This window comes from Sodiomyces alkalinus, assembly GCF_003711515.1.
Source record: "Sodiomyces alkalinus F11 unplaced genomic scaffold SODALscaffold_5, whole genome shotgun sequence".
In the NCBI taxonomy this organism is placed as follows: Eukaryota; Fungi; Ascomycota; class Sordariomycetes; order Glomerellales; family Plectosphaerellaceae; genus Sodiomyces; species Sodiomyces alkalinus.
In genome coordinates this window covers 246,979-274,522 of record NW_021167083.1, presented here as the reverse complement: position 1 = coordinate 274,522, position 27,544 = coordinate 246,979, and the positions used below count along the sequence as shown (strand labels likewise).

Here is a 27,544-nt window from a genome sequence, read left to right as displayed (position 1 = left end):
ATTGGGGATGCCAGGAAACGTAGATCTCTTGTTTCGAGGCAACGGTTCAAGGCCGACGAGATGATTGGCCTGGTGATTATTGAGAAATTATAAAACAGAATGTTAATTGAGGCAGAGTAGTGTAGTGGAAGGTTTTGACCTCAAGGCGACCGACCTTCTCCGTGGTTGGTGTCTGTTCCGGCTGCTTCTCGGCCTCGGCTCCGAGTTCAGCCCCACCCCGAGACCGGCCCCGTACCGATCCAATCAGATCGCCTGCCGGGCCGCAGTCCACCACCATGTCAAGTACGTGTACCTTAGGTCTCCCAATATCATTCAGCTGTGGACTGCCACATCTCAGGGGATCTGTATCCTCTTGGTAGACGAGTGGGAGTGAGAACTCGACTAGTCCCTGAAGGGATACTCTAGATTCACTCGAAATACAGCGCACCGTATGGAAGTGGCCTGATCCGTCTACGAGAAATGCGATACGCGAAAACCTCCTCGAGTCCCTTCAAATGCCCGCCCTTCAATGCCCGCCCCTCAAAAGTCCGCCGGATCAACGGTAAAAGTGATCGAGTTCCCAGGCACGCGAGGGTAAAACTCGAATTCAAAGTCGACAGGCTGGCCGAGGCTCGCCACAGCGTCCAGGGATGCAGACCGAATGACGACTTGCTCTCCGTCGAAGAAATACTGGCCGTTGAACGTCTGCAGAGGTATCGTGTCAGCAAAAACATATATCCGTCCAGAATCAATGAAGAAAATCCAAGGAAAAACGCGAAAAGAGCGTCACAGTGAGTGGGACTCACAATCCGGCCTTGTTGCAGGGGAGGCAGCCACTGCGTCCAGTCATCAAACAAGAACGTCCCATCCTCCGCAACGGCTCGCACCGCAGCAACCATGCTCCACCCCTTGTACTGAACGGGGATGTTCAGATCCTGGCCCAGCGCCGGCGAAGGCTGCGCCAGGAACTCGGGCGTGTCCCACTGGATCACCTCCACGACAGACGGCGCGCCAGACGAGAAAGTGAGCGTCAAGTTCGCCTTGCTCCCGGGCTCGACATCCGGACCCAGGAACCTCGACAGAAACGACGCCCTAAACGTCACCGCCGACGACGAAACAGTGTAGTCCGCGCCCTGCACGAGACTAGCCCCCGTCTGCGTCCTCACGCCGACGAGCGAGTTTCCGTGGAAAAGCCACGGGAGCTCCGCATCGCCGACCGTCTCGCCGGCGCGGTTCCACACGAACGCGGAACTCCACTGCTCCAGGTCGCCATGGTCCGTGGTCGCGTCCGGGAGCGAGTTGTTCTCCCCGCGCAGCACGGCCTCCACGATGTCCAGCGCCACCGGGTCGCGCCACACCCCCGTGTTGCGGTCGAGGTGGTCCAGCCCGTTGTCCCAGACCACGAGGGCCACGCCGTGCTGGGTCGAGACGCGGGCGACTTGGTCGAACCACTTCCACCGGGCCGCGGGCTCGGTGTTGAGGTGGCTGGCGTCGTATTCGCCCAGGATGAGGGGGATGTCCGGGAAGGCTCGGCGGACGAGGGAGAGCTCTTCGGTTAGGGTGGCGTAGTCTTCGGCGGAGCCCCACGTGGTTTTGCCCCAGGCGCCGAAGATGAAGTCGTCTGGGAGGTGACGAAGGTTGCGTTAGCTGTGTGTGTGAGAAGGGTAGGGGACAACAGAATAGACGCGTACAAGGAGAGTAGTAGTGGTACTGGAGCGCCCACGGCTGCTGAATATTCGCAGGCGGCACAAACCACTCCGCCGTCTTGGCCGCATCACTCACGGGCCCGGTGAGCTGAAGGACACGCTGCGTGTTGAAACCGCCCGCCTCGGTGACGGCCTCGACGAAGATCTCGTTGAACTCGTTGATCAGCTGCGCCTCGGCCTCCGTGTCGGCAGGGGGCTCGTTGATGGACTCGAACGACACGAGGGACGAAACGCAGCCGAGCTTCGTGCCGACCTGTTCCCAGATGGCGCGGAACCGGTCCTGGATTTGTGTGATGTTGGCGTTGGGCAAGGTGACGTCGGCCCATTCCCACGAGTCTGGGTAGTCATAACAGCGCTACGTGTTAGCATAAGATGCGTATGGCATCATGGCGGCGGCTTAAGCTCCTCGGGACGAAAGTCAAGTGAATTACTGACCGTGGTGTACGTTGACAGTAACGTAAAGGTCCCGCGCCAGAGCCATGTCAACGACGTCGGCTACGCGCTGGAGCCAGGAGGGGTCGAGGGTCCAGTCGGGGGCACCGCTGGAGTGGAGGTTCGTCCAGGTCACTAGCCAACATGAAGCAAACTGGGTCAGCGCTCTGATAGAGGAGGCGGGGGGGTACTATCATTTTGATGGAAGCAACAACAGGAAAAAAAGAAAAAGAAAAAAAAGGCCTACCCGGAATGCGAACGCCCTTGAACCCCCGCTCAACCACATAGTCGAACACATGGTCCTCCACAGGGGGATTGTTCCACATGCCCTCGTAAGGGACGGCGTCGAGCGTGTTGCCCAGGTTCCAGGCAGGGTTCATGCCCGCGACGTAGTCCTCGGCCGAGATGAAGTCGAAGGCTTTGCCGCCGCAAACCTCGGGGGAGGTCGTGGGCCCGGGGCCGGCGGAGGTGGTCGTCGTAGGCTGAGGTGGTTCACCCGGGATACATTGCGAGTAATCTCGATACGGTCAGTCTTGAACTCAGGATCAGGGCCCTCCTCTGAGAGATCCAACAGCCGTGGCAGGAATTTGATTCTTACATGGGTTCCAGTATTGGCAGTAATACCCAGCCCGACAGTTGACCGGGCCTGTCCAAGCCCAACCACCACCTGTCGATGCGATGGTTAGCTATTTTCCGAGAAAACTGCTTTGTCCGTGTGGGAGGATCTTACATTGACCCCATTCTGGTATTTGGGCCACCGCAGTCTGGGCGAGAGCCAAGAGTGCAGCAGCGAATCCGGCTTGCGACTTCATGGTGATGGTCACAACGACTAATGGAAGACGGGATGCCGAGAAGACGAGGCAAAACAGAGGCACGGCGAGGGGACCGTTGTGGGAACGGGCTTTATTTCATTGTCTTTGCACCTCCTATGCAATCGACTTCCTTCGTAGCTCTTTTCCCGCTCCTTCGCTGGGGCTGCGGCTCACGATGTGACCCGGAACGAGGGGCCCCAGTTGGGTTCACCAAACATGGCATAGGCCGCATGGCGTCAGGGGTCTCTTCCGGAGAAAAGGTTGTTCTTGGAAAGAAAAAAAAGCCGAAAAACATGTGCACACTGCAGTGCGGAGGGTTGCACTAATCAAGGTCTCCTTCCGAGGGGTCCTAAAGGGGGCAAAGGCCGGGTCCGAAAAGCGGCTTGGCCGGGTCAGGAACATTGTCAGTCGAACCATACAGCACGAGTAAGCTCGATCATTGGTCATGTCGTGTAGGTCTGGTGCGAATACTGCCATATTGGCGCAATTTTCATGGCGAATTCCGATGGCGATGATTTGACTGACCGACAACACCAACAACCCCCCCTTCCCCGGGACGGAGGACGAGAGGGACAAGACGCAGGCGTTCGTGCAGCTGGCCAATGAACTTGCGACAACTCCGCCAAAATACCGACCTGCATCTCCGATCCTTTCCTATGCCAAGGTCCCCCTCCATGATTTACCTGGTCCAGAGCAGCACACATCGCTCATCTCGCCCTCCGGTTCCTATTCAGATCGTCGGCGAAGTACGTACGAATACCGACGGACGGGGACTGGTTGATTGACGGCTCGTTGTGCTCCGAGGATCTTTTTCCAGATGTGGACTGTCTGGCCGCCGTCAGTCGTCATGGTGGGACCTGTCATGCTGCCCTCGTGTTACTGAGAACCAGGTTGCCGGTCCTGACCATGAGGCCGAGACTCAACAGGTCCGGCCCCTGAGTGTTGTTTCCTTCATGCCCTGCCAGATAAAGCGATGCCGACTCCCCGCCGAGTTCCTAGGCAGGTTGTGGGGTTAAGAAGTGAACCAAAGTTGCGATGCAATCGGGCGAACAGGCCGCCTTTGTAAATTTTCGGTAAAACTGGTGAATGGAGAATCGGCAATGCCCTTGTCCTTCCCTAACGCCTGCAATGTGGTCTGACAGGTCCGCTCTCTTCAAGGTGGTGGCTGACTTGCACCTGCTTTCGTCATACATGACCATCCACGGAAAAGCGCCCGGAAGTTTGACCGTCCGGGGGTAATAACAACATGCAGCAGTTGTTGATCATTGGCTTCCCAACGGGATGGCTCTGGCGCTCTTCTTATTCCTCGTGGGCATCACCGTGTCAGTCCAGCCCCATTACCCTCCTGGAAGACGCTGCACCTTCCTATCTCGGAGTGTCAAAAACTCAAAAGGGCCACGAGTACGGCCTGCCGTCTCGGGAAAACGACGTGTCGTCATTCGACATGATCAACGCGTATTTCTCCGCCCCGTCATCTTTTCAATTGCCACCACGAGCGCTGGTTCCGAGGCGGCCCCGTCCGTGTCCCGTTCCACTGGTTCCTCAACTCTTCGATGAAGTGTTCTCGAAACTTGCTCCGTTGTCCCGGCTCCTCTGTTTACATTTCCCCCCTCGTTAGTACCCAGACCTGTCCCTCTGCCATGTGACCTAGGATAGACGCACCAGTCGCTTCGCCCGGCCGCAGGGGTTCGTGGGGGTTCCGGCCGTATTTGCGCTCGTGGATCACGCGGTGGATGCGGCCTACGCCGCGGTGAAAGCCGGGGTTTCGGAGGATCTAGAGACGACCAAGAGATTAGCTGCTTCGTTATTGTCTTCGTCGCGGGGGGGCGTTGATAGCGGTCACGAACAGTCGCGATGATCTTGTCCTGTTCCCTGTTGTCAGTAGAGGAGTCACGAGTCACGACTGGAGATGAACTTGGGGCTGGTGGTAAGGAAGACGTGGCGTACCTCAAAGGTGAGGAGAAGTCGCATGAATAGATTCCAAGGCGCCATTTCTCTTGGGTGTTATGAATAGTTCATTTGAAACTGTTGTGGGATGTCCATGACTTGGAGGGATCGAACAGTCCGAGGTGGCGGAGATTGTACGAAGTAAGAAGTGCGGATAATCGAGTCGAGTTCGTGAAGCTTCGAGGCGTCGGAGATAAGGCGTTAGATAAGATAGATGGATAAGGATGGAATGTGGGGTCAGATGGCGGACTGATTATGTAATATGTAAGCCCTCACCTCGGTCTGTTCGGTGTGGCCCGCATAGAGGGACGATATCACCAAGTCTCAGGAGGACACCGGGGGAGACAAGGCAAAGAAACAAAACAACAAATTACAACTAAGGATAATCAAAGTAGAAACGAAAAATCATATTGAAAAAGAATAGAAGAAAAAAGCAAAAAAAAAGACAAAAAAAGTGGACCCCAGTTCCAACTCCCAGCCGACTGAGGTCTACCAAAAACCCCTTACACTGTGCAGAACAGAGAGGGCATTTCCCCTCTACATTTCGAACGTGGTACCTCTATCGTATTTAAGACTCCGGAGGCACCACACTCGCAGCGTTGGGCCAAATCAGCACGGCCAGTGGGATTGAAGTGTGTTGTTGCTGGCTTTTCCTATCAAGGATGCCATGGTCATCATTCATCATTCATCAAGGTGACTGCCACACCTGATCCTGCAGTGAATACCCTATAGCCATGGTAGGTAGGTGGCTTCCTCCATCACAGAGCTCCCGCTTTGGCAGGTAAGCTCTTCCGTTGTTTGCTTGTCCCGTAGCGTACATCGGTTTCCAATACCCGCAGGTTGAACATCCCTTCTACCCAACCAACCAAGCACACGCCACGATTCCAGCCATATGGGTACAGTTCCGACAGTCGACTAACCGACTAACCCACAATGCCATGGCGTCTAATGCTTGTGATCGGTGAAAGGTTAGCGACGGGAGATAAGTGGCGTTGACAACTCGTACTCGCACTCATCCCGACATATATGTGCCTCTGCCAGCCCATGCGTGAACAGCTCTATGGCACGGTACGGGCCGTACGGCACGGGAGTATCAACAGGGCCAGGCGTATGGGGTCTGTCGGTGGCTAGAGCCTAGCCGAGGTCGTCTCGTCTCTCGGAGAGCAGCACCTACTCCAAGGCAGTTCAACCCGTGGCCGCTCCCGTCTGCTCCCAATCCCCCCAGTTCAACGGCAACCCAATGTCCAAGTTGCCCTCGAGCGCATTATCAGCCATGGTCAAGTCAAAGCTGGGATCGAAATGGCCAAACACATCCAAGTTGAAATTCATCGCATCGAGATTCGGCAGCCCGTTCACCGCCACATCGTAACCTTGCTGCTGCTGCTGCTGCTGCTGTTGCGTCGCCGCATCCTGCGCCTGCAGGTGTCCGTAATGGTGGTGATGGATTTCCGGCGTCGGCTGGCTCGATAAATCCGACGCCGGCGGCGGCACGGCTTCTTGTCGTTCTTGTCGTTGTTCTTGCTGTTGTTCTTGCTGTTGCTGCTGCTGCTGCTGCTGCTGTTGCTGTTGCTGCTGCTGCTGTTGCTGTTGCTGCTGTTCCTGTTGCCGTTGTTGCTGTTGCTGCTGATATTGCTGTTGCTGCTGTTCCTGTTGCTGTTCCTGTTGCTGCTGCTCTTGCTGGCGAGACGGCACGGCCTCCTGCGCCAACGACGTAGCAGCGCGCTCCATCTCCTTCAACAACCTCTCCCCCAGCCCATAGGTGACGCGCGCGTTCCAGAAGACGCCCTTGTACCGCTTCAGCAGCTCGCAGTTGGCCTTGAACGCCTCGACCGCGCGGGACCGGAACATGGGCAGCGCGCTGTGGCGCATCTTCCTGTACTCGACGCTCAGCGAGAGCGAGACGGCATACGGCACGAAGGGGACCGGGCTGAGTTTCTCCCTCTTCACGTTGCTGGCGATGCGTTCCGAGGCGAGCGACCGCCGCGCGTTGGCCATGGGCGGCGGGATGTTGGAGGCGTATTTCGACCCGGCCCCCGGCCGCGGGAGACGGCAGGAGAGGATGATGACGGCGTGGTAGAACACCTCGATGGTGGCGACGAGGAAGGTCGGCACCTCCAGCGCGTTGGCTTCGACGATCAGGGGCTCGAGGACCGGGAGCTCGACGAACGGCTTGTTCTCGCCCAGGGCGTCCGCGCTGACGGCCGGTCGGTAGAGGTCGATGGTCCGGTCTAGCCAGCGCGAGACCATCAGGAACAGCCGGAAACAGGGTTCCTGGCGGCCGATGCACTCGTCGACGCTGGCGGCAAAGTCCCACTCGTACAGCAGGCGAGGCCGGCCGTTGGCGGCGGCGTTGATCTTGTCGAGGGCCCAGACGGCACAGAACAGCGTCTCGAGGGCCGGGTCGCCGGTGCGGAGCAGGTGGAGCCCCAACGTCTGGCAGTGGTGGACGGCCTCGGCGAAGAACTGGGATGGCACCTCGCTCTCGTCGGCGCTCGACGGCTGGAAGTACAGCGAAAGCATGCACAGCACCCGGATGTGCACGGTCCTGTCCGGGATCAGGCTGGTGGCCAGCGTGGTCCGGATGGCGCCGGAGAGCGCGTTGGTGAAGTCGGCCAGGGGCAGCTTGGCGGGACCTTTGTTCTTCAGGCGCAGGTGGTTCGCCATGGACGGGTCCGTCGACGCCGCGAGGGAGATGACCTGCCGCAGGACGGTGTGGGCGGGGGAGTTTTCGCTGTCGTCTTCGCCGAGGACCGAGTCCGGGACGAGGGCGTAGATGGGGTGGATCTTACGGCTGTACACTTTTTTGAGCTGCCGGAAGTCCTTGTCGGGCGGGACGCAGGGGAGACAGTGTTCCCGCACGTAGGGCAGGAGAATGGGGTCGAAAGGGATCGACGGTCGGGGCGCCGGGGCGTTGGGAGCTTGGGTCTTGGAGCCAGAGGATGAGAAGGAGGAGGAGGAGGAGGAGGAAGAGGGGGAGGGGGGGGAGGGTCCTCTGTGGGGCCGTGAAGGCACCCACACGCCGACTTCGTCGTTGCGGGAAGAAGCGGCCGGGTCCTGGGGCGGGCCCGTGGCCTCGGCGAACATGCCCTCGGGGTTGGTGTCGCAGACGAACCTCCTTTCCTGGTAAGTGGGAGTGGGAGTGGGAGTGGCTTTGGCTTTGGCTTTGGGTCTGGGTTTGGCTTTGGGTTTGCGCCATCCATTCTTTTGAGGCGGGCTCATGGCTTCGGTGAACATGCCTCCTGGGTTGGTGTCGCCGACGAATCTGCCGGGATTCGCCTGGGGGTTTGCAGCCGTAGCGGGGGACGTAGTAGTGGCAGCAGTAGCTGTAGTGGCAGCAGCATCAGCAGCATCAGCAGCAACAGCAGAACTGTTTCCAACGGCCTCGGTAAACATTCCCTCGGGATTCGTATCGCACACAAAGCGCCCAGATGGGTAAGCGGTGGGCATCCCATGCTGTCTGACAGGCGACCTGTCCGGGAGGTTGCGACGCGGGGGGCGGCCGTCGCGGGCCCGAGAGGATAGATTCGATGAAGGGCTCTTCAGGTCATCGCCATCTTCGTCCAGGGACTGTTGCTGTTGCTGTTGCTGTTGCTGTTGCTGTCCGTCGGTGTGGATGCATCGTTTCTTACGCTTACGACAGGCTTCACATGCTTGTTGCACTTGTTTTCGCTTGACCGGCAGCCCCGACGGTCCCGATGCGACGAACTTGACGGATTTTGTGGAGCTAGACATTTAGAGAATAGAAAATGACAGGAAAGACGTGAAGGCTCAGGGGCATTCACAAGCTTACAACTGTCCTGTCTCATCAAGTCATGAAGTGAGTGAGAGACTGGTGGTGAGAAAATTCTGAGTCATCAAGGAGGTCAAGTCCGGGACCGGGCTCCGGGCTCCATAATAGGACGCCAGCTGGTGCCAGGTGTAGTCCTTAAATACTTTGACGAGCCCCCAAAAGTTTCGATGCCACTTGTCGTCGCTGCATTGAAAGATCACGTTCGTTCCAACGGAGAAATGCCTGTCCCAGAATATGACAAACTTCCAGGGATATCACCCAAAAACGCCAATGCTATGCTGGTCAAGAAAAGAAAAAAAAAAGAAAAACAAGAAGAAAGAAAAGAAAAGAAAGAAAAAGGTGATCGTAATACATGGACGGATTGGCCTCGGTCAAGTCGAGGGCACACAGTAAGGACAAGGGACACACACCGCATCACTCGGTTCGCCCGCCCAAGCCAGTCTTGATCCCCTCCAACACCACACCCCACTTGCTGCTCACCCCCCTCTCCTCGACGGCCTCCTCGTACCGCCCAGTAGCCAGCTTGCGCATGAGGAGCGTGTCCTTGGCATTCTTCAGTCTCCTACCCTCTCCCTGAGAAAGGTATTCCTCCAGCCACGACTCCTCGGACGGGTCCAGCGAGAGCCCCACGAGCTCGAGTGCGCGGTTGGCCGTCTCCTCGCCGGCGGGCGCATCGAGTACGCTCGATACCAGTCTCCGGAAGAGCTGTTCCCGGACGGCTTCCGGGTGTTTTCGGGAGAAGTAGAGCGCTTCGGTCACGCTCGTCCGGGCCATGGCGTTGAAGAGGAGTTCTAACGCTTCTTGGCTTTTCAGGATCGGCTGGACCGTGTGATAGTAGGCTAGGGGGAGGGTGTAGTCGTTGGCGGGGGAGTGTCGGACGAAGGTGATGAGGATCTCGTCCGAGAAGTCGGGGGTAAGGGATGGGTGGGTGACGTGTTCCAAGGCCCGCTGGTACATAGTTAACAAGTTAGCCATGTCCCTCCCTTCCAAGCTTAATAGCTATTCAGGATGAGAGGGCAAAGGGGGGGGATGATCGGTGGATGCTCACGTCAAACTGTTGGTGATCCAGGAGCCACAACCCCTTCATGAAGATCTGATACGTCTTGGGAACGCCCGACACGTCGGCGAACCGGTTGGAGACCTGCGCTCGGCTGTCGCCGCTGTCAAAGTCCAACAGGAAGTAGTAGAAGATGGAGAGGCGGTGGTGAACGGAGATGTCGGCTTCGCACAGGTTCTCGTGCAGCGTTCTCAACGCAGCGTCGGACTTGGGGGGGTACGTTTTGGCTGTGCAGGGGAGAATAGGGCAATGATCCATGATTAGCTTTAGTTGCCCGGTGCCGCGGCGGCCTACGAAACTTGATCTGCCTTTGCTAACCTTTAGTAAGACCAAGTGCCTTCAGAACGCGGTCGATAAATAGTGTCCCATGGAAGCTCTTGCGGTAGGTTTCAATGTCCTGGATCGTCTTTCGATCGTACGGGAACTGTGCCGACGGACTGAAGACATGGTCGAACCGGGTGTAGTCAAACATGTCTGCTACGTTGTTTGTGTGTTCGGAACAGAAGTATCGACTCGTTAGAGCTCGGATGCTCCGTGCAGACCGGTTGACGAGTAATAACGTGGTGGTTTCGTTGGTTGCGATTCTGATCGGTTGGTTGTTTTTATTATTTATTCTGCAAGATTCTCAGAACTATTACAGAGGTACATTAGGTAAGGTAGGTGGGTGGAGCTTGGGCCACTTCTTGTCACTCTATGTCGGTGGGGTTCAACAGTGTGGCTGGAGGTGTGGCTGGACGTTGGTGGCGGTGGTCACTGTGGCGTAGTTTGTTTACGCCCTATCCCCAATCGGGATGAAATCAAACAAACGCCGAGAAAGTGGAAAGGTGGGGGAACTTTGACTGAACGCGATCGCACTTCAACACCACACACACCGCTTGCTGATTACTGATTTCTGTTACGGCGACAGCTTGCAGACTTATCGGTTTTCTTTACTTGTTTTGTTTTTCTTCTTCATCATTCCCACCACATCGATTCCTTTACTGGTGCAACGGACGGCCGATTCAACCGCAAAAGCCAGCCATGTCAGCAGCGGCAGGCAGAACGCGTCGCACAAGACGACAAGCCATCGTCGAGTCTTCCGATGAGGACACACTCGCGAATGCTAAGATGGCGGAAGATGACGAAGAAGACTACACCCCGGCACCTGCCCGCACCATTCGCCGACAAACACGTTCAAGACTGAGCACGACGTCTGTTGCTTCTTCTAGTTCAGCACCAGCACCAGCACCAGCGCCAGCACCACGGCCGCGGGGCAGACCGAAGAAGAGCATACCCGCCGCTTCCATAGATCCGAGCCAGATTCTAGAAGCCCATCAGACGGAAACCATGATGGACGTCGACGAACTGGTCGATACGCCCGCCCCTGCCCCGAGGAAGCGCAAAAGTGTGGCCCAAAGGGCGGTCAAGTCGGAGACACCAGGCCTGGAGGATCCGTCGCTTATGACCCCAAAGCCGCCAACTACGCCCGAAACATCGCAAATTCCCCTCGCCGATATTACCAACACCAGCGTCAACGACCAGACGTCGATGGCCGCCGATGAGACCCAGGCCACAGTCAAGCCGATCCGCCCCATGGACACCATCTTGGAGAAGCCCATGGACATCATGCTCAAATCGCGCAACGTGACCGTACCCGTCATGGAGAACACCGCACCCAAGCCTCGCCTCGTCATTACTCATCTTGTACTCACAAACTTCAAGAGCTATGCCGGCCGCCAGGAGGTTGGCCCGTTCCACGCCTCCTTCTCCTCCGTCGTCGGCCCAAACGGTTCGGGCAAGTCCAACGTCATCGACTCTCTGCTCTTCGTCTTCGGTTTCCGCGCGAGCAAGATGCGCCAGGGCAAGCTCTCCGCTTTGATCCACAACTCGGCTCAATACCCAAGCCTCGATTACTGCGAAGTAGCCGTGCACTTCAAAGAGGTCATTGACCAGACCAACGGCGCCGGTCCCGTCGATATCCCCGACTCGCAGCTCATCGTATCGCGCAAGGCCTTCAGGAACAATTCGAGCCAGTACTTCATCAATGGCAAGCTCTCCAACTTCACCACCGTCACCACGCTACTGCGCGACCGCGGCATCGACCTCGATCACAAACGGTTCCTCATCCTGCAGGGTGAGGTGGAGTCCATCGCGCAGATGAAGCCCAAGGCCGCGAACGAACACGACGACGGTCTCCTCGAATACCTCGAAGACATCATCGGCACGTCCAAGTACAAGACGCCCATCGAGGAGGCGGCCGCCGAAGTCGAGACCCTGAACGACATTTGCATGGAGAAGAGCGGCCGGGTCCAGCACGTCGAGAAGGAGAAGAACAGCCTCGAGGGCAAGAAAGAAAAAGCCCTGGCCTACATCCGCGACGAGAACGAGCTCACCATGAAAAAGTCCGCCCTCTACCAGCTCTACATCAGCGAGTGCAACGACAACGTGGCGGTCACCGAGGAGGCCATCAACCAGATGCAAGCGCAGCTCGATGCCGAGCTGGAGAAGCACGAGGGAAGCCAGAAGATCATCAAGGAGCTCCAGAAGAACTATGCCCGAGGCGGCAAGGAATTCGAAGCCCAGGAAAAGGAAGTCAAGAGCCTGACCAAGGAGGTCGCCAAGTTCGAGCAGGAACGCGTCAAGTTTGACGAGAAGCGCAAGTTCTTGACCGACAAGCAGAGGAAGCTGGAGAAGACCATCGCCAACTGCGAAAAGTCGGCCGCCGAGGCAGACGAGACCGTCGTGGAATGCAGCAGGGAGATCGAGTCGCGCGCCCTCGAAATCGCCTCGCTCGAGATCAGAATCCAGGAGGAAGAGGAGGAACTGGCCACCATCCGCGAGAGCCTCAAGGGCAAGACGCAAAAGTTCTCCGACCAGATCGCCGTCAAGCAAAAGTCCCTCGAGCCCTGGATGGAGAAGATCAACCAGAAACAGTCGGCCATCGCCGTGGCCGAGAGCGAAATGGCCATCCTCCAAGACAAGGCCAACGCGGGCGAAGTGGCCGTGGCCGAACTGGAAGCCAAGATCGCGTCCATCGAGGAAGGGCGGGCCGCCAAGATCGAGGAGCTCGAGGCCTGTGCGGCCGAGAAGGCCCGGCTCGAGAAGGAGGCGAGGAAGATCGAAGCGAAGCTGCAGGAACTCGCCCAAGACGAGCCCAGGGTCCGCGCCAAGGTGTCCAACGCCCGACAGAGGGCCGACGAGGCCCGCTCGAGTCTCGCGCAGACCCAGACCCAGAACAAGGTCCTCACGGCGCTGCTGCGCATGGAAGAGTCCGGCCGCATCGACGGCTTCCACGGCCGCCTGGGCAACCTGGGCGTCATCGACGAGAAGTACGACGTCGCCATCTCCACCGCCTGCCCCTCCCTCGAGAACTTCGTCACCGACACCGTCGAGGCCGGCCAGCAGTGCATCGAGTACCTCCGGAAGACCAACCTGGGACGCGGCAACTTCGTCTGCCTGGACAAGCTGAGGGCCCGCGACCTGCAGCCGATCCAGACGCCCGAGAACGCCCCCCGGCTCTTCGACCTCGTGCGGGCCAAGGACGACCGCTTCCGCCCGGCCTTCTACCACGCCCTGCAGGACACCCTGGTCGCGCAGGACCTCGCCCAGGCCAACCGGATCGCCTACGGCGCCAAGCGGTGGCGCGTGGTGACCCTGGACGGCGAGCTGATCGACAAGTCCGGCACCATGTCCGGCGGCGGCACCACGGCCAAGAAGGGGCTGATGTCGTCCAAGCTGGTCCCCGAGCGGACCAAGGAGCAGGTCGCCGAGCTGGAAGCCGACCTCGAGGTGCTGGAGCAGAAGTTCCAGGTGTGGCAGGACCGCCAGCGGGACCTGGAAACCCGGCTGCGGTCCCTGCAGGAGGAGATCCCGCAGCTCGACACCAAGATGCAGAAGATCGGTCTCGAGGTGGACAGCGCGGCCAGGAACCTCGCCGACGCGCAGCGTCGCATCAAGGAGGTGGGCAGGGAGCATCAGCCGTCGCAGACGGACGACAGCCGGATGGCGGCGCTCGAGAAGGAGGTCGCCAAGCTCCAGCGGGAGCTTGGGAAGCTGCGCGACGAGACGGCGGGCGTCGAGGAGGAGATCAGGGCGCTGCAGGACAGGATCATGGAGGCGGGCGGCGAGAAGCTGCGGATCCAACGGGCCAACGTCGACGCGCTGAAGGAGGAGGTCGACTCGCAGAACGAGGAGACGTCCAACGCCGAGGTCCGGAAGGCCAAGGCCGAGAAGCAGAGGATCAAGCTCGAGAAGGACCACGCCAAGGCCGCGAAGGAGGTCGAGGCGGCCGTCCGCGAGCTCGAGGCGCTGGATCACGAGATTGAGAACCAGGGCGAGAAGGCGGAGATGCTTCGAGGCCGCGTCGAGGGGGCCGAGGAGGCGCTGGCCGTCAAGCAGGAGGAACTGGCGGCCCTGAAAGCCGAGCTGGACGAGAAGACGGCCGAGCTCAACGAGACAAGGGCGGTGGAGATTGAGATGCGGAATAAGCTGGAGGAGAACCAGAAGCAGCTCGTCGAGAACCAGAAGAGGCTTCGGTACTGGAATGATAAGCTGTCCAAGCTTGGCATTCAGGATATTGACGACCTCATCGGTGCCCCTGGATCGCAGGCGAATCCATCGCCGTCTCCTGCTGCTGGCGGTGCTCCTCCTGCTGCCGCTACGGCTGAAGGAGACGGAGATGCGGAGATGGAGGGTGCCGATGATGTAGCGTCCGGGTCGGAAGGCGAGGACGACGAAACCCTCCGGCCCGAAGCCACCGACCCCACGGCGCACGTGCGACAACCGCAACAACTCCCATCCTACACGCCGGACGAGCTGGCGGGAATGAGCAAGGACCGGCTCAAGGGCGAGATCGCGGCGCTGGAGGAGAAGACGGCCAACGTCGGGGTGGACCTGGGGGTGCTGGCGGAGTACCGGCGGCGGGTGGAGGAGCACGCGGCGCGGTCGTCGGACCTGGCGACGGCGATCGCGCAGCGGGACGGGGCGAAGCGGCGGTGCGACGAGCTGCGGCGGCTGCGGCTCGAGGGGTTCATGGAGGGGTTCAGCGTCATCTCGCTCCGGCTGAAGGAGATGTACCAGATGATCACCATGGGCGGCAACGCGGAGCTGGAGCTCGTCGACTCGCTGGACCCGTTTAGCGAGGGGATCCTGTTCAGCGTCATGCCGCCCAAGAAGTCGTGGAAGAATATCGGCAACTTGTCTGGTGGGGAGAAGACGCTGAGCAGCCTTGCGCTGGTTTTTGCGCTGCATCATTATAAGCCTACGCCGTTGTATGTCATGGATGAGATTGATGCGGCTTTGGATTTCCGGAATGTATGTTCACCACGATGCCCCCCCCCCCCCTCCCCCTTTTTTTTCTTCTTTTTCTTCATCCTCCTACCTACCCCCTTTTCTCCTTTCCCCCTGAACTGACGTTGGTTTCCAGGTCTCGATTGTTGCCAACTACATCAAGGAGCGCACCAAGAACGCCCAGTTCATCGTCATTTCACTTCGGAATAACATGTTCGAGCTCGCGGCCCGGCTGGTGGGCGTTTACAAGGTGAACCATATGACCAAGAGCGTCACGATCGAGAACCAGGACTATATCGTCAGCCGGCGACCGCAGGCACAGGCGCAGACGCAGGCGCAGCAGCACCATCCTGCCACCGGACTGACGCAGACGTTGACATTGAGATGAGCATGGAAAGGAAGCAGGGAGGGTCGTCAGGGGATCGGGTAGGTTTGGGCATGGCTCTGGTGGCTTTGCCGTTTTACATGCATGGATTGTGGTTATGATTGTATGAAGGGGACTGCAGGATCGGCTTGGGTAGATGTAAAGATGGACTTACATTCAGATGTTGTTCTACCTGACGTTTTTGAAATCGCTCCCAGTCTTTCTACCTCCCTCAGGGTCCTTTCATGGTTGGGATATCGGTCCTTCGACACAACTCATACTGAAGCAATATACTGAAGCACTTGTCACGCACCAGCCCGACAAGCCACATGGAAAGCAAATCACGACTCAACGAGCAAGCAGGGAGAAATAGATGCCGTTGATGATTGCCTTGTGTCGAGGACTATGGCTCGATCATTTCCTAGTCAACACCAAGGACCCCGTCCTGCCATGCCATGATAAACCATGATTCATGAGCGCCCAAGGAAAAGAAAGACTTTATTTTGTGTCCCATCTCTCTTGCGTTTATACACGCATCATCAATTCATCAATTGTACCTCCCCCGGCCTCCCTCCAGGACATTCACCGGTATGGATTTACCCATCTTACGCGGTGGTGGTCTTGGCACCCTGGTTGGGGGTGATCTTCTTGCCGTCTTTGTTGTAGCGGACGCGAGGGGGAGGAGCGCGGTTGCGGCGACCCTCGCGGGAGCGGACACTACAGGTTTGACGTGTCAGCGTATCATGATCTCACTTACAAGAACTGGGAGAAAGGGCAGGGGGTTGTTTGTTGCGGGAGCTCCGAAAAGTACGCCAAGGTTCATCCGAAGCGCATACACGCCGCAGAGGCGCGCAGTCGTCGCTCCCACCGACGAACGTACCGGACAATCTTGCCGTGGATGGCGCAAGAGACACAGTACTGCAGCTTCAGGTACATCTTGGGTACTGTATACTCCTGGAAGACGGAGGCGTCGGAGATATCACCTGTATGAGAGGGAAGAGGGACGGTTAGTTATACGAGTTGTGCGGACGGAGAATGGCAAGGGAAAGACGTACGGATGGCGGCGGACTCGACCATGTTGCGGATGGTGAATCTCTTGATGGCCTTGTCCTTGGGGGTGCAGCGCGAGCAGTTGCTGCAGCGGATGGGCTTGACGTGGCCGCGGCCCTTCTTGTTGCGGCCGCTGTGGAGGAGGAATCATGTTAGCATGGTTCGTGGTGTGAATTCGCTCGCAGTTTTTCGCCAGTTGTGTTCGTCAAGACCGTCGACGCAGATTTCGAGGCTGTCTTGGGCGTTGGGAGAGCGGGAATCGTACTTATTCTTTCTCTTCTTGACCATGATTGCGGTGTCTGCGTGCCAAGTTAGATGTTGTTCAGGAAAGAGGAACAGGACGAGCAGGGTCGACGACGTACTGAGGGAGCTTTTCTTGGAATAGGAAGAAAAGTTCGGTGGGTTGATCCAAGCACGAGGCGAAAGGCGAAAGTGGGATACAAGACAACGGCTGGAGGTTCAAGTTGCTGGTGCGGTGCGCGTGAAATTGTGGGTCTACTCTACCGTCTTGGGGCTGGGGCTGACTCGCTTGACGTGCACGACTGGTGGACACGAAAAAAACGCGAGAAACCCTAGTCACGTGGTATAATCCGAAAATGGTGCCTCTCTGTATTTTCTGTACCTACCCGTAGCCAACACCCCACAAAGTGGTACCTACCGTTTGAGGGCCCCACTCTTCTGCCCTGGGACAATTCGCCCACTCGACCATTTTGTCGCCCTAAAGCCCCAACCACACCTCTTTTTTCTTCCTCTCTCCTCCATCCCGTCCGCACCATCTGAAAGATTGCTTAGGAAGGCAATAATTATATTGTCGAGGTATGTCTTGAAGATGATGCATTTCTACGCCATTGCGAGCATTTTGTTTCTATCACCGTCATGATACCTTTTTCTACTTGATTTCGCCTTCTCTCGCGGTTCGTGTGGTGCGAACCGTCAGCGTCGGCGCATCCACGAGGAATCCATGGTTCATGATGTGATGGTGGTGGTTAGGCGCGGGGCGAGGTTCAGTTCGTCCTGTCCAGCGAGTATTCCAATCGGATCAGCTGGGAGGATATGAGTCTCTGGCCTCGTCCCTGCCGAATCCTTTCCCCCCCCCCCCCGGCTCGCAATGGCGCGCGCAATCCATGAGTTTACGTCCCGTCTGACCTCCTCAAGTAGGCAATCATGCAGATCTTCGTGAAGACCCTCACGGGGAAGACGATCACCCTCGAGGTGGAGTCTTCCGACACCATCGACAACGTCAAGTCCAAGATCCAGGACAAGGAGGGCATCCCGCCCGACCAACAGCGTCTCATCTTCGCCGGCAAGCAGCTCGAGGACGGCCGCACGCTCTCCGACTACAACATCCAGAAGGAGTCGACCCTCCACCTCGTGCTCCGCCTGCGTGGTGGCGCCAAGAAGCGCAAGAAGAAGGTCTACACCACCCCCAAGAAGATCAAGCACAAGCGCAAGAAGGTCAAGTTGGCCGTCCTCAAGTACTACAAGGTCGACTCGGACGGCAAGATTGAGCGTCTGCGCCGCGAGTGCCCCTCTCCGGAGGTTTGTTTTCCCCTTTCTTTCTGGTCCCTTCTCTCCCACGCAAAAAAAAACTAACATTGGATAGTGCGGCGCTGGTGTCTTCATGGCTGCCATGCAGGACAGGCAATACTGCGGCCGCTGCCACCTCACCTACGTCTTCGACCAGAAGTAACCAAAAGCAAAAAAATCGACTTTTTTTTGCATCCTCTTTAGAGCGATGAACGACGACCACGTTCTGACGGGGCGGGGTGGACCTCGCAGTGATCAATTGGGCTTTTTCTCATATCCGAGTCGGAAGGGCGAACCCGGGTTTATTTTTTTATGGCATTCAGTCGGCTAAGGAAGGATGGCCGCGGGAAATTTTCTGGCGTTGATGTAGCATAACGATCACAACACCCCCCATCAGAGGCTGGCAATGACAATGCTCTTGGAACATTCGGGATGCTCTATGAAGAATCTCGCTGTTTGTGATGTGCAATTCTCTACGCCGTGTAGATTTTCCAATCGTCTACTATACGTGTCTATATCTCTATATCCCCAGACAAGTATATGTATAGGTAGTCTGGTCTATTCGTCAGGAAAGCCTTTCCTGAGATTATCGTACTTCGTCTCGGGGTACACGATGCAATTGGGTTGGCGCATCAGGGCCTTGGGACCACCCAACACGTCAACCACATTCTCGATCAGGCTCCCCTGGCCAGCAGGCTTATCAGCGCTGCTCTCCCACCACATGGCACCCCCGAGGCCCTTCTCCGCCGCGAGGGCAGCCTTGGCCCTCGCCATAGGCACGGTGTCATAGCTGACCATAACCCGACGAGCGGCATCATACGACCAACTCGCGCCAAAGTCATGGTCATGGACCTCCTCAGCGCCGTCCCGCGGGAGCACCTTGTAATCCCACACGCCGCGCTCCCACGACCCTTCCCCCGTGCCGCTGTACGACGTGCCGGGCCCGTCGGTGTTCTCGAAGGCGCGGCCGTAGAGCGGCATGCCGAGGACGATCTTGGACGGGTGCACGCCGGCGGCGACGTAGTCGTCCAGGGCGCGCACGGTGCTGAAGGGCGTGGAGGCGGGGCTGCGGGCGCAGGGCCGCACGTTGGCCTGGTGGCCGGCCAGGGCGTCCCAGGAGCCGGCGTAGTCGTAGGCCATGAGGTTCCAGAAGTCGAGGAGGCGGTCCATCTCGGCGAGGCGCATGCGGTTGTAGTTTTGCGGGCCGGCGGGGCTGGCGACGGTGAGCTCGAAGTAGGGGGTCTGGGCCTGGGCCTGGGCCTGGTTCCCTGCCGGGAGGGCGGCGGCGGCGGCGTAGGCGTCCAGGGCGGAGCGGACGGCGGAGAGGAGGAGGACGAGGTCGGCGGCTTCGGCGTCATTTTGGGGGTACTCCCAGTCAATGTCAATGCCGTCGAAGCCGAGATCCTTGACGAGCTGGACGCAGGAGCGGGCGAAGGCGTCGCGGCCGGCCGGGGTGGAGGCGGGGACCTTAAAGTTGGAGGAGTAGGTCCAGCCGCCGACGGAGAGGAGCACTTTGAGGTTGCGGTTGCGCTTCTTGAGGAGGTTGAGCTGCTTGAGGCAGCCGTAGAGGTTGGTGCCGGGGTCGTTCCAGGAGTCGCCCTCCCAGTGGTTGTCGGTGTCGGCCCAGGTGTCGGTCAGGTAGACGTCGCCCGAGTCGGGGCGGACGTTGGCGAAGGCGTAGAGGATGTGGGTGAGGTGTTCGACGGGGAGGTCTTGGGGGCGGTGCTTTCGGGCGTAGATGGCCCAGTTGACGAAGTAGGCGACCGAGCGGAAGCCTTGGCCTGGACCGCCACCCATGGTGTCTGTGTCTGTGTCTGTGAGAGTTGACGAGGTGTTGGGCTGGCGGAAGGACGGGAGTCGAGGGCCCTCGCTAAAGGCCTTGGTGTATGTGTGGAGGAGGTAGATGGCGGCGAAGAAGGCGGCGGCTGAAGCAATTAATGTGAGTGCTGGGCGCGTACTAGGCATGAATGGGACGATGAGCCTGAGATAATCGTGAGATTACGTAGTTATCAGGGAGGCCTATGGATAAGCCTGAAAACGAATGGACGTTTAATGGAGGGGTTATTCAATGTGGGGAGAAAGTGAGGAGGAAGAGGAGGGAGAGGAGGGAGAGGATAAGACTGCGGATAAGGGAGACGTTGACTTGCGTACGGGGTATCTGTATATAATTCAATACCATACCTTATACAAGGAGACGTCAATTTACTCGCAAGCCCAACACAGAGTAATAGGAGTAATACCGTGCAGTCAATTCACGTAAGGTAAGGTACCTAGGTACCTTAAGGCATTATACAAGCATTTATACAGGTACGTACAAAGTACATCGGCCATAGGTACCTTAGTGGTGCTTAATCTTGCAAACTCCTCAATCCTCATTCAATTACTTCTATTCATTACACTTATAAGAAGTCAAAAATCGTCTTCACGGCAATCCCCCCCCCCCTCGACCGTTCCCCCTCTATTCCTGGTTGGTCCAGCCAACTTCCAAGTGCTCGAGACAGGTTGAGATGGATAGACGTGCCCTGTTCCAGCGGATGCACAATAATTAAGACACGCTCACTACTCCATCCACGGATTATTTCCTCGAGGTGATGGATGCTCATCTCATCGTCCTGGCATATCCTGGACGGCCATGATGAATGGAAAAGTGCTTGTTTGAGGCGTCGAATCAAGAGGGGCCTTGTAGGCGCCAACAGTGTAAGACCATTACCCCTGTAGCTGAGGTTGTACAAAGTTGTGAGTCGTGACAGGGTCCCCTTTTTCAGAGGTTCTCAATCTTGTCAGTCCGAAATTCAGACAATAAATAGTCCTACTCATAGGAGTCGGTTTGATATTCGCTTGCATCTCTTCTAATGCCTCTGCATCCGACATCAACTGTCCATGTCTATGATACCATGAACAAACAACCCCCGGGGGTCACGAACAGCACGTCGCCACTAACCAACAAACCCACCCCTCGCCATCTTCCTCGCCCTCTGATCCCGCTGGTTATGATTCGCCCTCGACCCCTTATTGGCCTCCTTCCTCCTCCGCGCCAACTGCGTGTCCTTGTCCCCCGCAGGTCCAGCCACGTCCCCTCCACCCCTACCTCCCCTCCCCCTCCCTCTCCCCCTGCCACGTCCCGGTCCCCGTCCGCCTCGCATCGATGAAGAAGAGGCACCGCCCTCGCCCTCGCCCTCCTCCTCCTCCTCGCCCTCCGCCCTCGCGCGCCACGCCGTGCTCGCCAACTCCGTCTGCTCCCCCCGGAACAAGGTAAACCTACTCTCCAACTTCCGCCTCAACCGCGGATTCCGCCCCAGCATGACAGCCCACCCTTCAATCGCCTCGTCCGTCATCCCCGTCTCCTCCCTGAGCCTCGCCCTCCCGGCGCTCCTCCTCGTGGCGGCGTCCCGGTCGAACAGCTTCGCGTCGGCCTGCCACGCCCCGAACAGCGCATCTTCGTGCGCCCTGCCCTCGGCCTCCTCCGCCGCGAGGGCGTCGTCTTCGCCGGCCGCCGTGTCGACGGCGCCGCCCACGTCGTCGGCGTCGTAGGTGTCGTCCCGCTCGTCGTCGTCCGAGTCGAAGGCCGCGAGGGCGGAGAGGATGGCGGCTGTCTTCGGCGCGGTGGAGCGGTCGGCTAGCACGTCGTCGGCTGTCTTTTCGGGGTTGCGCTTGCCGAAGTGCAGGTTGGACATGTCTTCGGCGAGGTCGTCGTCGTCGAAGACGTTGCGGCGTGCCGGTAGAGCGTGGGTGGCTGTTGGTCGTGGTCGTGGTGGCGGCGTGGGCCGTGGCGCCATGTCGTGGTGGAATGGCTGTGTGCCGGGTCCAGATGAAGGCGCACTAGAGTGGGAGGGAAAAACAAGTCAGCATGGGAGTACTCCCGAGGTGCGGACATCAGAGTGCAGAGTGAATGAAGGAAGTGGACTTACAGTTGCTCCCCGCGGTCGGCATTGGCGAGATGAGGCGGCAGGGCATCTTCCAGTAGTTTCGCGATCACCACCTCCGGGTCATCTTCAGACGCATCCAGCAGTTTCGCCACAAACGCCGATCCCAAGTCGGGGAAAAGGTCCTGAACGAGCGCGATCTGGCTCATGCGATGCACATGCATCTCGGCCCCGTCGTCGCGGCCCTTCCCCTTGTCGACAGCCCTCGGCCGGGCCCTCCTTTTTGCCCTTGGCCGCGAAACACCGACGCCGAGCTTCTTGAATTTCTGAAGCGCCTCCACTCTTGCTCTAAGCGTGGGCGTCATCGCGCCGGCCTCCTCGGCCCGCTTCGAGACGACGGCCAGCAAGGGCGTGACGCTCACGAGGTCCGGCACGAGGGAGTCGTTGGGGTTCAGAGGTCCGACGCGGTGGGACTCGGCAGCCGTAGCCAGGTCGAAAAGGGAGTCTGTGAGCATACCCCATCGGGGCTTCTTCTCTTTTCCCTTTCCCTTGCCTCCGTCCGTCAGGGGGCCGTCCTCGGTGAGCCCGACGAGACACAAGTATGCCGTAGCAACGAGGACCTTCCTGAGAGGCGGATTTGTGATCCGGTAACAAGTGATCAGACCGTCGAAAAAATCACTACCTGCAAGGAAGAAGGCTGCGGCATCTGGTGATGCATGGAGGAGGTAGTTTAGGCGAGCAAGGGTGCGTTCCAATGCACTCAAATCGGTCTTGATTCCCGCGTCAAGCTGCATGATCAGAGACTTCTTCAGTGGCGAGAGGCTCTTCTCGAGTAATGAAGGGTGTGTCGCGAAAAGGGCGGCAAGCGGGCCGAAGAGGCGGGTTTTGGTGTAGACCCTGGCTGCGTCTGCGAGGACTTGCCATCGTGTGAGCTCTGGTGGTGGTGTCTTGGGTGATTCGAGACATCTCCCCAGGAGCAGCGATGTCCAGTGTAACAAGGCCCTTGCCGTTTGTGAGAAGCCCAGAGTTTGAGAGGGCCCCTTCTCGGCTATTTCGGAGACCAGGGAAATCAGGAAGGCAGAGACAGATTCGGCTCTTGTAAGGTCCTGGGTTTCGGTTAATGAGAGGTAAGCTCGTGATAGGGTGACGCAGCTGTCGAGGAGGTCGTCCCAGTCATTTTGGGCAAGCTGGGATCGAACGGACGAGGGCGGGAAGGGGGCGAACGGAGGGAGTTGAGAAAGAGAGAGAGAAGGGGCCATGGGTAGGGTATGATGGATGTCTTGAGTAAGTTGTTGTGCTTCACGTATGATTTGTCGTAAATCGAGTTTTACTGCGTATGATATAAACGGTGTGAGAGTGGAAGCTTTTCTTTCCGTCGTCTGTTCGTTCGTGCTTTTCCCTCCTTTTCAGCGCCACGCCACTTCTCACGCAAAGTTGGAAAATCTCTGGAGCAAGTCGAAGAACATTCCGAGTAGATATAATGCCCAGGGAGATGAAGTGGTTTTTGTTTTATCTCTTCTCGGTTTCTCTTTCCTTCGAAGGTCTCGTCTTTGTTCGCCGGATGAATCACCATGAGTGAGATGTCGCTATAATTACCTTACCTACCTTAGGTAACGGTACAGGGTACGGTACATAAGGTAGGTACTCCCTTGGGAGCCAAGAATTCACGCCATGGTGTGTGCCTGCAAAGGTGCCCACCCCGCACTAACCACATACAGCAGCGCTTCTGCTTACCTAAACACACCGAAAGCCCTACCCCACGAAAAGAAAGGCAAAAAAAGTTCGCGACAATGCCACTTGGATTTTACGACTTGATCAAACAACCGACGATTCAACAGGCCTTTCATCACTTTGCCGTAACGTCCACCGTTCGAGTCGTGAAGGGTCAGCATCTCTGAACCAATCTATCCATTTCGTCCAAAGAAGCCAACCACTTCTCAACCGGCATCATGTCTTACCAGAAGGTGAATGACCCCCAAGACGCGACGACGACGACGACGACGACAGACAGACGGGAGGAAGCCCACCCATTGTCCAAGCAAAGCTGACCCTGTCGCAGGATAAGGAGTTCGCCGAGGCTCCCAAGAGCCACCGCATCCGTATCACTGTGAGTTGACACCGACCAGCGCACCAGACGACGTTCTACGCTTCGCCTTCCAATCGTCAATTCGACCAGCGACCAGCGACCAGCACGAACCGAAACCATCCTCGAGACGAATTGAAGCTAACCCAGCACATAGCTCTCCTCCCGCAAGGTCGGCTCCCTCGAGAAGGTCTGCACCGAGCTCATCGACCGTGCCAAGTCCAAGGACCTCCGCGTCAAGGGTCCCGTACGTCCTCTTCCTCTCCTTTTCCTTGCCTGCCTCCTTCCTCACAATAACTAAATTACTAACGAAAATCATCTTGCAGGTCCGTCTGCCCACCAAGACCCTGAAGATCACCACCCGCAAGACTCCTGTACGTCCGTCCCCATTCCCCCTCCTTGAGGTTACCCCCTGTCGTCACCGCCAAACACCCCACTAACAAGACAAAACAGTGCGGTGAGGGTTCCAAGACCTGGGACACCTTCGAGATGCGCATCCACAAGCGCCTCATCGACCTCAACGCCCCCACCGAAGTCGTCAAGCAGATCATCGTTAACATCGAGGCCGGCGTCGAGGTCGAGGTTACCATTGCGGCGTAAAAGCCCAGCTCGGTGGTCTCTCTTTAGACTCCCCTCTCGCGGGGATTATAGCCATGGGCGATGGACGAGGACGATGGACGATGGACTGTTGCCTTTCTTTTCCGTCACGAATACTGCGGGAGAAGGGGGAGGGACTCTTTCGTCCCAGTTGTGGTCTCCCGGGATATGGTTGGCCCTCTGTTGGGAAGAAGGCTCGACTACTGAAATAGTTTGGCCGAAGCCAATGCGAATTAGAGAGCTGTCGTCGTATTCTTCTTTTCTCGTTCTTCGCTTTCGTGATTTCGTCGTGGTGTACTGTCAAACTGCAAAAGTGAACAATGCGAAATGTCACGAGGGCCAAGTAGAACATCCAAGCTGGAGGGAGGACGTCAAGACAAATACACCCACTGCCAAGGATGGTACATCTTCACCATACCAAAACATTATTTATTATACATTGGCCGAACAAATCCGACCAACTCAGCTCTGCTTTCCCCGCCACCTTTTCCCAAATGTGGTTGGTATTCTCGCCTCTTCCCCATCTCCGCATGCAATCGACCCTTTTTTTCGACAGATCCTAAAAGTCCCACAAGCAAACCTCCCTCGTAGGAGGCAGCTCCGGCATCCCCCCCTCAAACCTGCCCGTCTGCTCAAACGCCCTCCACTGCGCCCTGGACTTCTCATCATACGCCTCCACCGGCAGCTCCGTATCCCTGTAATACGCCGGCGGGCCGTCGGGGAACCAGATCCGCCTCCACGTCCCGTCGAACTCCCGGAGCCCCGGCACCCCGTCCCTGTACGTCACCGGCTTGCCCTTCCACTGCGCCAGCTGGCCCGCCATGTTCTTGCTAGCGTACGCGGACACGTCCGGGTGCTTCTTCGCGCTCCCGGGGGGGTAGGGGTTGTTACTGCCGCCTCCTCCAGACGATGCTGTTGCTGCTGCTGCTGCTGCTGCTGCTGCGGGAGCATTGCTGCTGCTAAACGGATTCGGTGCCGCCGCCCCCGCCGCTGCGCCACCGGGCCGCTGGCCGAAGGGGGAAGGCGCTTGGGTGGCCTGCTGGAAGGGGTTGGGCTGTACAGGCTGAGTCGCGGTGTTGGTTTGCGACGCGAAAGGATTGGCGGTGCCGGGAGCGGGTTGCGTTGCCGCGGCAAAAGGGTTCGCCGCCGCCGCGGATGGTTGCGCGGGCGCCACCCCGAAAGGAGACGGTTTCTGGGCGGCTTGTCCGAACGGGCTCGTCGTGCTGGTGCCGGCGGTAGTGCCCGCGGCCGCAAAGGGGCTCGGTCCGGTCGAGCCGCCCGCGAACGGATTCGGTTTCTGGCCCAACGCGCCGGCCTGGCCGAACGCGCTTGGCTGCGCAGGTTGCGCGGGCTGGCCGAAGGCAGGGGCGCCGAAGCCCTTGGGCTGCGAGCCTAGCGCCGAGGGCTGTCCAAACGCCGAGCCACCGGTCGCCGCTGTCTGGCCAGTCTGAGCTTGACCAAAGGGAGAAGTGCCCTGGGCGGGCTTGCCAAACCCTGATTGACCGAATGCCGGTTGGCCGAACCCGGGCTGGCCGAATGCGGGCTTGCTTTGGGATGATGATGATGATGGTGGTGGTGCCGTCGCAAAGGGCGAGGTCTCGGCCGGTTTCGCAAACGCTGAAGTGGGCTGAGACGGCTGTCCAAAGGCCGGCGCACCGAACGGATTGGGTTTCTGACCCAAGGCGCTCGGCTGGCCGAACCCGCTCGCTGTGGTGGACGGCTGACCGAACGCGCTGGGAGCGGTGGACGGTTGGCCGAAGGGGCTGGTCGTGGCCGCGCCGGCGCCAAAAGAAGATGAAGACTGCGCGTTGGTAGAGAAAGGATTGGCGGCGGGCGAACCGGAGGCAGGGCCGGACTGGAAGGGATTGGGTTGCGCAAAGGCAGACGTCTGGGTTTTGCCTTTAGTAAACACTCCGGCTGTCCCCCCCGACGGAGATTTCTGCTTGCAAATGTCGATTCGGTTAGGGTGCTTGTTCTCGGCCGCACGGATGAACTGCACGGCACCATCAAGGTTGCCGAGCGTCGTCTGGATCTGCTGCTGGGCTTGCTGCCAGAGCTGCTGAGCTTGAGCGATCTGTCCCCGGCGTGTCAGTAACCCTCGTTCCTTTTCCGACCCAAGTCCCAACCCAGGTGGCACCAAAGAATAACGTTCATGTCATACCGCTTGTTGGGGGTTGCCGGCAGCTTCGGCGAGCACATGATGAAGCCTCATTTCCTCGAAGCTCTGCTCGCGTATGGCCCCGCCAAAGAGCTGCTCGGGGGTGTCGCGCCCACCCGCGTACGAGGACAGTATCCATTGCGGCAACTCGCTAGTCAGGTCTTTCTGTATGCCCTCCTTCGAGACGATGTATTGTGGTGGAGCTGCGCCGCATCAGGTTCTGACTTGTTCAAGAATGAAGGAAAGGACGAATTCGGGTCGTGGTGTATGCAGTCGGTGCACGAGGTCAAAGACAAACCATTGCTGCTAGATCCCCCAAAGGCTCCTCCGCTGGTGGCTCCAAAAGCCGCGAATCGGCTACCCGGCTGGTTACGGTTCGGATGTTCGAAGCGGCAGTTCTCTGACAGCATTCCGGAATTGTCAGTCAAAGGGCGAGCTGTTTCGAGCCCAGTGGGAGCAACGTACGTCCATATCTGCAGTTTCCTGCCTCCCAGAACTTACAGACTACCATGGCGACGGCCGCAGCCTACCGGTAGGGTGGTAAGTGGGCGGGCAGGCAGGAGATTATTCGGTGCTGAGTAGTATGGAGGGGTGAGAGTCGAGGTCACCTGCAGGTCGTCTGCATCCCGAGGGGTCACCCGGGTCGACCGAAGCGGTTAAGTGCGGTAGTCTTAAGCAGAGTTCTGTTATGCCACTGCAAAATGCTGGGCCGTGATTCGAGGTGAGACGTTCAAGGGGTGGGCAAGGGCTTTGTTAGTGGTAAGAGGTGTCAGTCGCGTCTTTGATTCAGCATGGGCAGAAATTCAGCCTTTCAAGTGCATGCACAAAGACTGTCATTTCAGCCTTGCCGCTAAGGACAACGGCCCACCAAGTACCTCCACACAGGAGATGGACACAGTGTGTATACAGTG

The 27,544-nt window shown here is 58.2% G+C and overlaps 11 protein-coding genes across 11 annotated transcripts; 4 read left to right on the top strand and 7 right to left on the bottom strand.

The window, feature by feature from the left end:
- Positions 1 to 110: 110 nt before the first annotated feature.
- On the bottom strand, positions 111 to 2,745 carry SODALDRAFT_311126 (endoglucanase B). Its single transcript, XM_028609159.1, has 6 exons — positions 2,716 to 2,745; positions 2,365 to 2,634; positions 2,121 to 2,252; positions 1,671 to 2,021; positions 786 to 1,600; positions 111 to 684 (listed from the first exon to the last, which is right to left on the bottom strand). Exons 2-6 carry the CDS (start codon positions 2,495 to 2,497, stop codon positions 520 to 522), a joined length of 1,596 nt encoding a protein of 531 aa, XP_028466226.1. The 5' UTR covers positions 2,498 to 2,634; positions 2,716 to 2,745; the 3' UTR covers positions 111 to 519.
- A 1,015-nt stretch (positions 2,746 to 3,760) lies between these two features.
- On the top strand, positions 3,761 to 5,022 carry SODALDRAFT_332987 (hypothetical protein; the record flags this gene model as incomplete). Its single annotated transcript, XM_028611850.1, has 4 exons — positions 3,761 to 4,522; positions 4,592 to 4,703; positions 4,777 to 4,794; positions 4,877 to 5,022. Coding segments are annotated over exons 1-4 (503 nt in total), but the record flags the coding sequence as incomplete, so codon positions are not given.
- A 1,039-nt stretch (positions 5,023 to 6,061) lies between these two features.
- Positions 6,062 to 8,608, bottom strand: SODALDRAFT_276917 (hypothetical protein; the record flags this gene model as incomplete). Its single annotated transcript, XM_028608037.1, has 3 exons — positions 6,062 to 6,292; positions 6,569 to 8,025; positions 8,245 to 8,608. 3 exons carry the CDS (start codon positions 8,606 to 8,608, stop codon positions 6,062 to 6,064), a joined length of 2,052 nt encoding a protein of 683 aa, XP_028466224.1.
- A 103-nt stretch (positions 8,609 to 8,711) lies between these two features.
- On the bottom strand, positions 8,712 to 10,306 carry SODALDRAFT_332985 (hypothetical protein). The gene is made up of 3 exons (XM_028611849.1): positions 10,042 to 10,306; positions 9,715 to 9,950; positions 8,712 to 9,614 (listed from the first exon to the last, which is right to left on the bottom strand). The coding sequence occupies exons 1-3, from the start codon at positions 10,193 to 10,195 to the stop codon at positions 9,081 to 9,083; spliced, it is 924 nt and encodes a 307-aa protein (XP_028466223.1). The 5' UTR covers positions 10,196 to 10,306; the 3' UTR covers positions 8,712 to 9,080.
- A 437-nt stretch (positions 10,307 to 10,743) lies between these two features.
- Positions 10,744 to 15,379, top strand: SODALDRAFT_277238 (RecF/RecN/SMC protein; the record flags this gene model as incomplete). The annotated part of the gene is made up of 2 exons (XM_028608051.1): positions 10,744 to 15,015; positions 15,128 to 15,379. The coding sequence occupies 2 exons, from the start codon at positions 10,744 to 10,746 to the stop codon at positions 15,377 to 15,379; spliced, it is 4,524 nt and encodes a 1,507-aa protein (XP_028466222.1).
- A 347-nt stretch (positions 15,380 to 15,726) lies between these two features.
- Positions 15,727 to 16,790, bottom strand: SODALDRAFT_332983 (40S ribosomal protein S26E). The gene is made up of 5 exons (XM_028611848.1): positions 16,768 to 16,790; positions 16,671 to 16,704; positions 16,411 to 16,538; positions 16,236 to 16,338; positions 15,727 to 16,072 (listed from the first exon to the last, which is right to left on the bottom strand). The coding sequence occupies exons 2-5, from the start codon at positions 16,691 to 16,693 to the stop codon at positions 15,961 to 15,963; spliced, it is 366 nt and encodes a 121-aa protein (XP_028466221.1). The 5' UTR covers positions 16,694 to 16,704; positions 16,768 to 16,790; the 3' UTR covers positions 15,727 to 15,960.
- Positions 16,791 to 17,569: 779 nt separating this feature from the next.
- On the top strand, positions 17,570 to 18,095 carry SODALDRAFT_339829 (40S ribosomal protein S27a; the record flags this gene model as incomplete). Its single annotated transcript, XM_028612887.1, has 2 exons — positions 17,570 to 17,944; positions 18,009 to 18,095. The coding sequence occupies 2 exons, from the start codon at positions 17,570 to 17,572 to the stop codon at positions 18,093 to 18,095; spliced, it is 462 nt and encodes a 153-aa protein (XP_028466220.1).
- Positions 18,096 to 18,276: 181 nt separating this feature from the next.
- Positions 18,277 to 20,056, bottom strand: SODALDRAFT_332981 (hypothetical protein). Its single transcript, XM_028611847.1, has one exon. It carries the CDS (start codon positions 19,895 to 19,897, stop codon positions 18,491 to 18,493), a length of 1,407 nt encoding a protein of 468 aa, XP_028466219.1. The 5' UTR covers positions 19,898 to 20,056; the 3' UTR covers positions 18,277 to 18,490.
- Positions 20,057 to 20,737: 681 nt separating this feature from the next.
- Positions 20,738 to 23,347, bottom strand: SODALDRAFT_311108 (hypothetical protein). Its single transcript, XM_028609158.1, has 2 exons — positions 21,841 to 23,347; positions 20,738 to 21,751 (listed from the first exon to the last, which is right to left on the bottom strand). The coding sequence occupies exons 1-2, from the start codon at positions 23,052 to 23,054 to the stop codon at positions 20,869 to 20,871; spliced, it is 2,097 nt and encodes a 698-aa protein (XP_028466218.1). The 5' UTR covers positions 23,055 to 23,347; the 3' UTR covers positions 20,738 to 20,868.
- A 340-nt stretch (positions 23,348 to 23,687) lies between these two features.
- Positions 23,688 to 24,870, top strand: SODALDRAFT_332980 (ribosomal protein S1). The gene is made up of 5 exons (XM_028611846.1): positions 23,688 to 23,759; positions 23,855 to 23,902; positions 24,036 to 24,125; positions 24,205 to 24,252; positions 24,332 to 24,870. The coding sequence occupies exons 1-5, from the start codon at positions 23,745 to 23,747 to the stop codon at positions 24,476 to 24,478; spliced, it is 348 nt and encodes a 115-aa protein (XP_028466217.1). The 5' UTR covers positions 23,688 to 23,744; the 3' UTR covers positions 24,479 to 24,870.
- A 60-nt stretch (positions 24,871 to 24,930) lies between these two features.
- Positions 24,931 to 27,441, bottom strand: SODALDRAFT_162005 (hypothetical protein). The gene is made up of 4 exons (XM_028606945.1): positions 27,099 to 27,441; positions 26,932 to 27,033; positions 26,637 to 26,836; positions 24,931 to 26,549 (listed from the first exon to the last, which is right to left on the bottom strand). Exons 1-4 carry the CDS (start codon positions 27,142 to 27,144, stop codon positions 25,035 to 25,037), a joined length of 1,863 nt encoding a protein of 620 aa, XP_028466216.1. The 5' UTR covers positions 27,145 to 27,441; the 3' UTR covers positions 24,931 to 25,034.
- Positions 27,442 to 27,544: the final 103 nt, after the last annotated feature.

Coding starts and splice junctions, on each gene's coding strand:
- SODALDRAFT_332981 (XM_028611847.1), bottom strand. CDS start 19,897: ATGCCTAGTACGCGCCCAGCACTCACATTAATTGCTTCAGCCGCCGCC.
- SODALDRAFT_332980 (XM_028611846.1), top strand. Junction 23,903..24,035: donor GCCACCGCATCCGTATCACT/GTGAGTTGACAC, acceptor CCCAGCACATAG/CTCTCCTCCCGCAAGGTCGG. Junction 24,126..24,204: donor ACCTCCGCGTCAAGGGTCCC/GTACGTCCTCTT, acceptor ATCATCTTGCAG/GTCCGTCTGCCCACCAAGAC.
- SODALDRAFT_311126 (XM_028609159.1), bottom strand. CDS start 2,497: ATGAACCCTGCCTGGAACCTGGGCAACACGCTCGACGCCGTCCCTTAC. Junction 1,601..1,670: donor GTACCACTACTACTCTCCTT/GTACGCGTCTAT, acceptor GTCACCTCCCAG/ACGACTTCATCTTCGGCGCC. Junction 685..785: donor CCCTGCAACAAGGCCGGATT/GTGAGTCCCACT, acceptor ATACCTCTGCAG/ACGTTCAACGGCCAGTATTT.
- SODALDRAFT_332983 (XM_028611848.1), bottom strand. CDS start 16,693: ATGGTCAAGAAGAGAAAGAATAA. Junction 16,539..16,670: donor GTCAAGAAGAGAAAGAATAA/GTACGATTCCCG, acceptor CCTCCTCCACAG/CGGCCGCAACAAGAAGGGCC. Junction 16,073..16,235: donor ATCCACGGCAAGATTGTCCG/GTACGTTCGTCG, acceptor TCAAACCTGTAG/TGTCCGCTCCCGCGAGGGTC.
- SODALDRAFT_162005 (XM_028606945.1), bottom strand. CDS start 27,144: ATGGTAGTCTGTAAGTTCTGGGAGGCAGGAAACTGCAGATATGGAC. Junction 27,034..27,098: donor AGGAAACTGCAGATATGGAC/GTACGTTGCTCC, acceptor GAATGCTGTCAG/AGAACTGCCGCTTCGAACAT. Junction 26,550..26,636: donor CCGGCAACCCCCAACAAGCG/GTATGACATGAA, acceptor CGCCGGGGACAG/ATCGCTCAAGCTCAGCAGCT.
- SODALDRAFT_332985 (XM_028611849.1), bottom strand. CDS start 10,195: ATGTTTGACTACACCCGGTTCGACCATGTCTTCAGTCCGTCGGCACAG. Junction 9,951..10,041: donor GGCACTTGGTCTTACTAAAG/GTTAGCAAAGGC, acceptor TCCCCTGCACAG/CCAAAACGTACCCCCCCAAG. Junction 9,615..9,714: donor TGGATCACCAACAGTTTGAC/GTGAGCATCCAC, acceptor ACTATGTACCAG/CGGGCCTTGGAACACGTCAC.
- SODALDRAFT_311108 (XM_028609158.1), bottom strand. CDS start 23,054: ATGGCCCCTTCTCTCTCTCTTTCTCAACTCCCTCCGTTCGCCCCCTTC. Junction 21,752..21,840: donor GCCGACCGCGGGGAGCAACT/GTAAGTCCACTT, acceptor CTCCCACTCTAG/TGCGCCTTCATCTGGACCCG.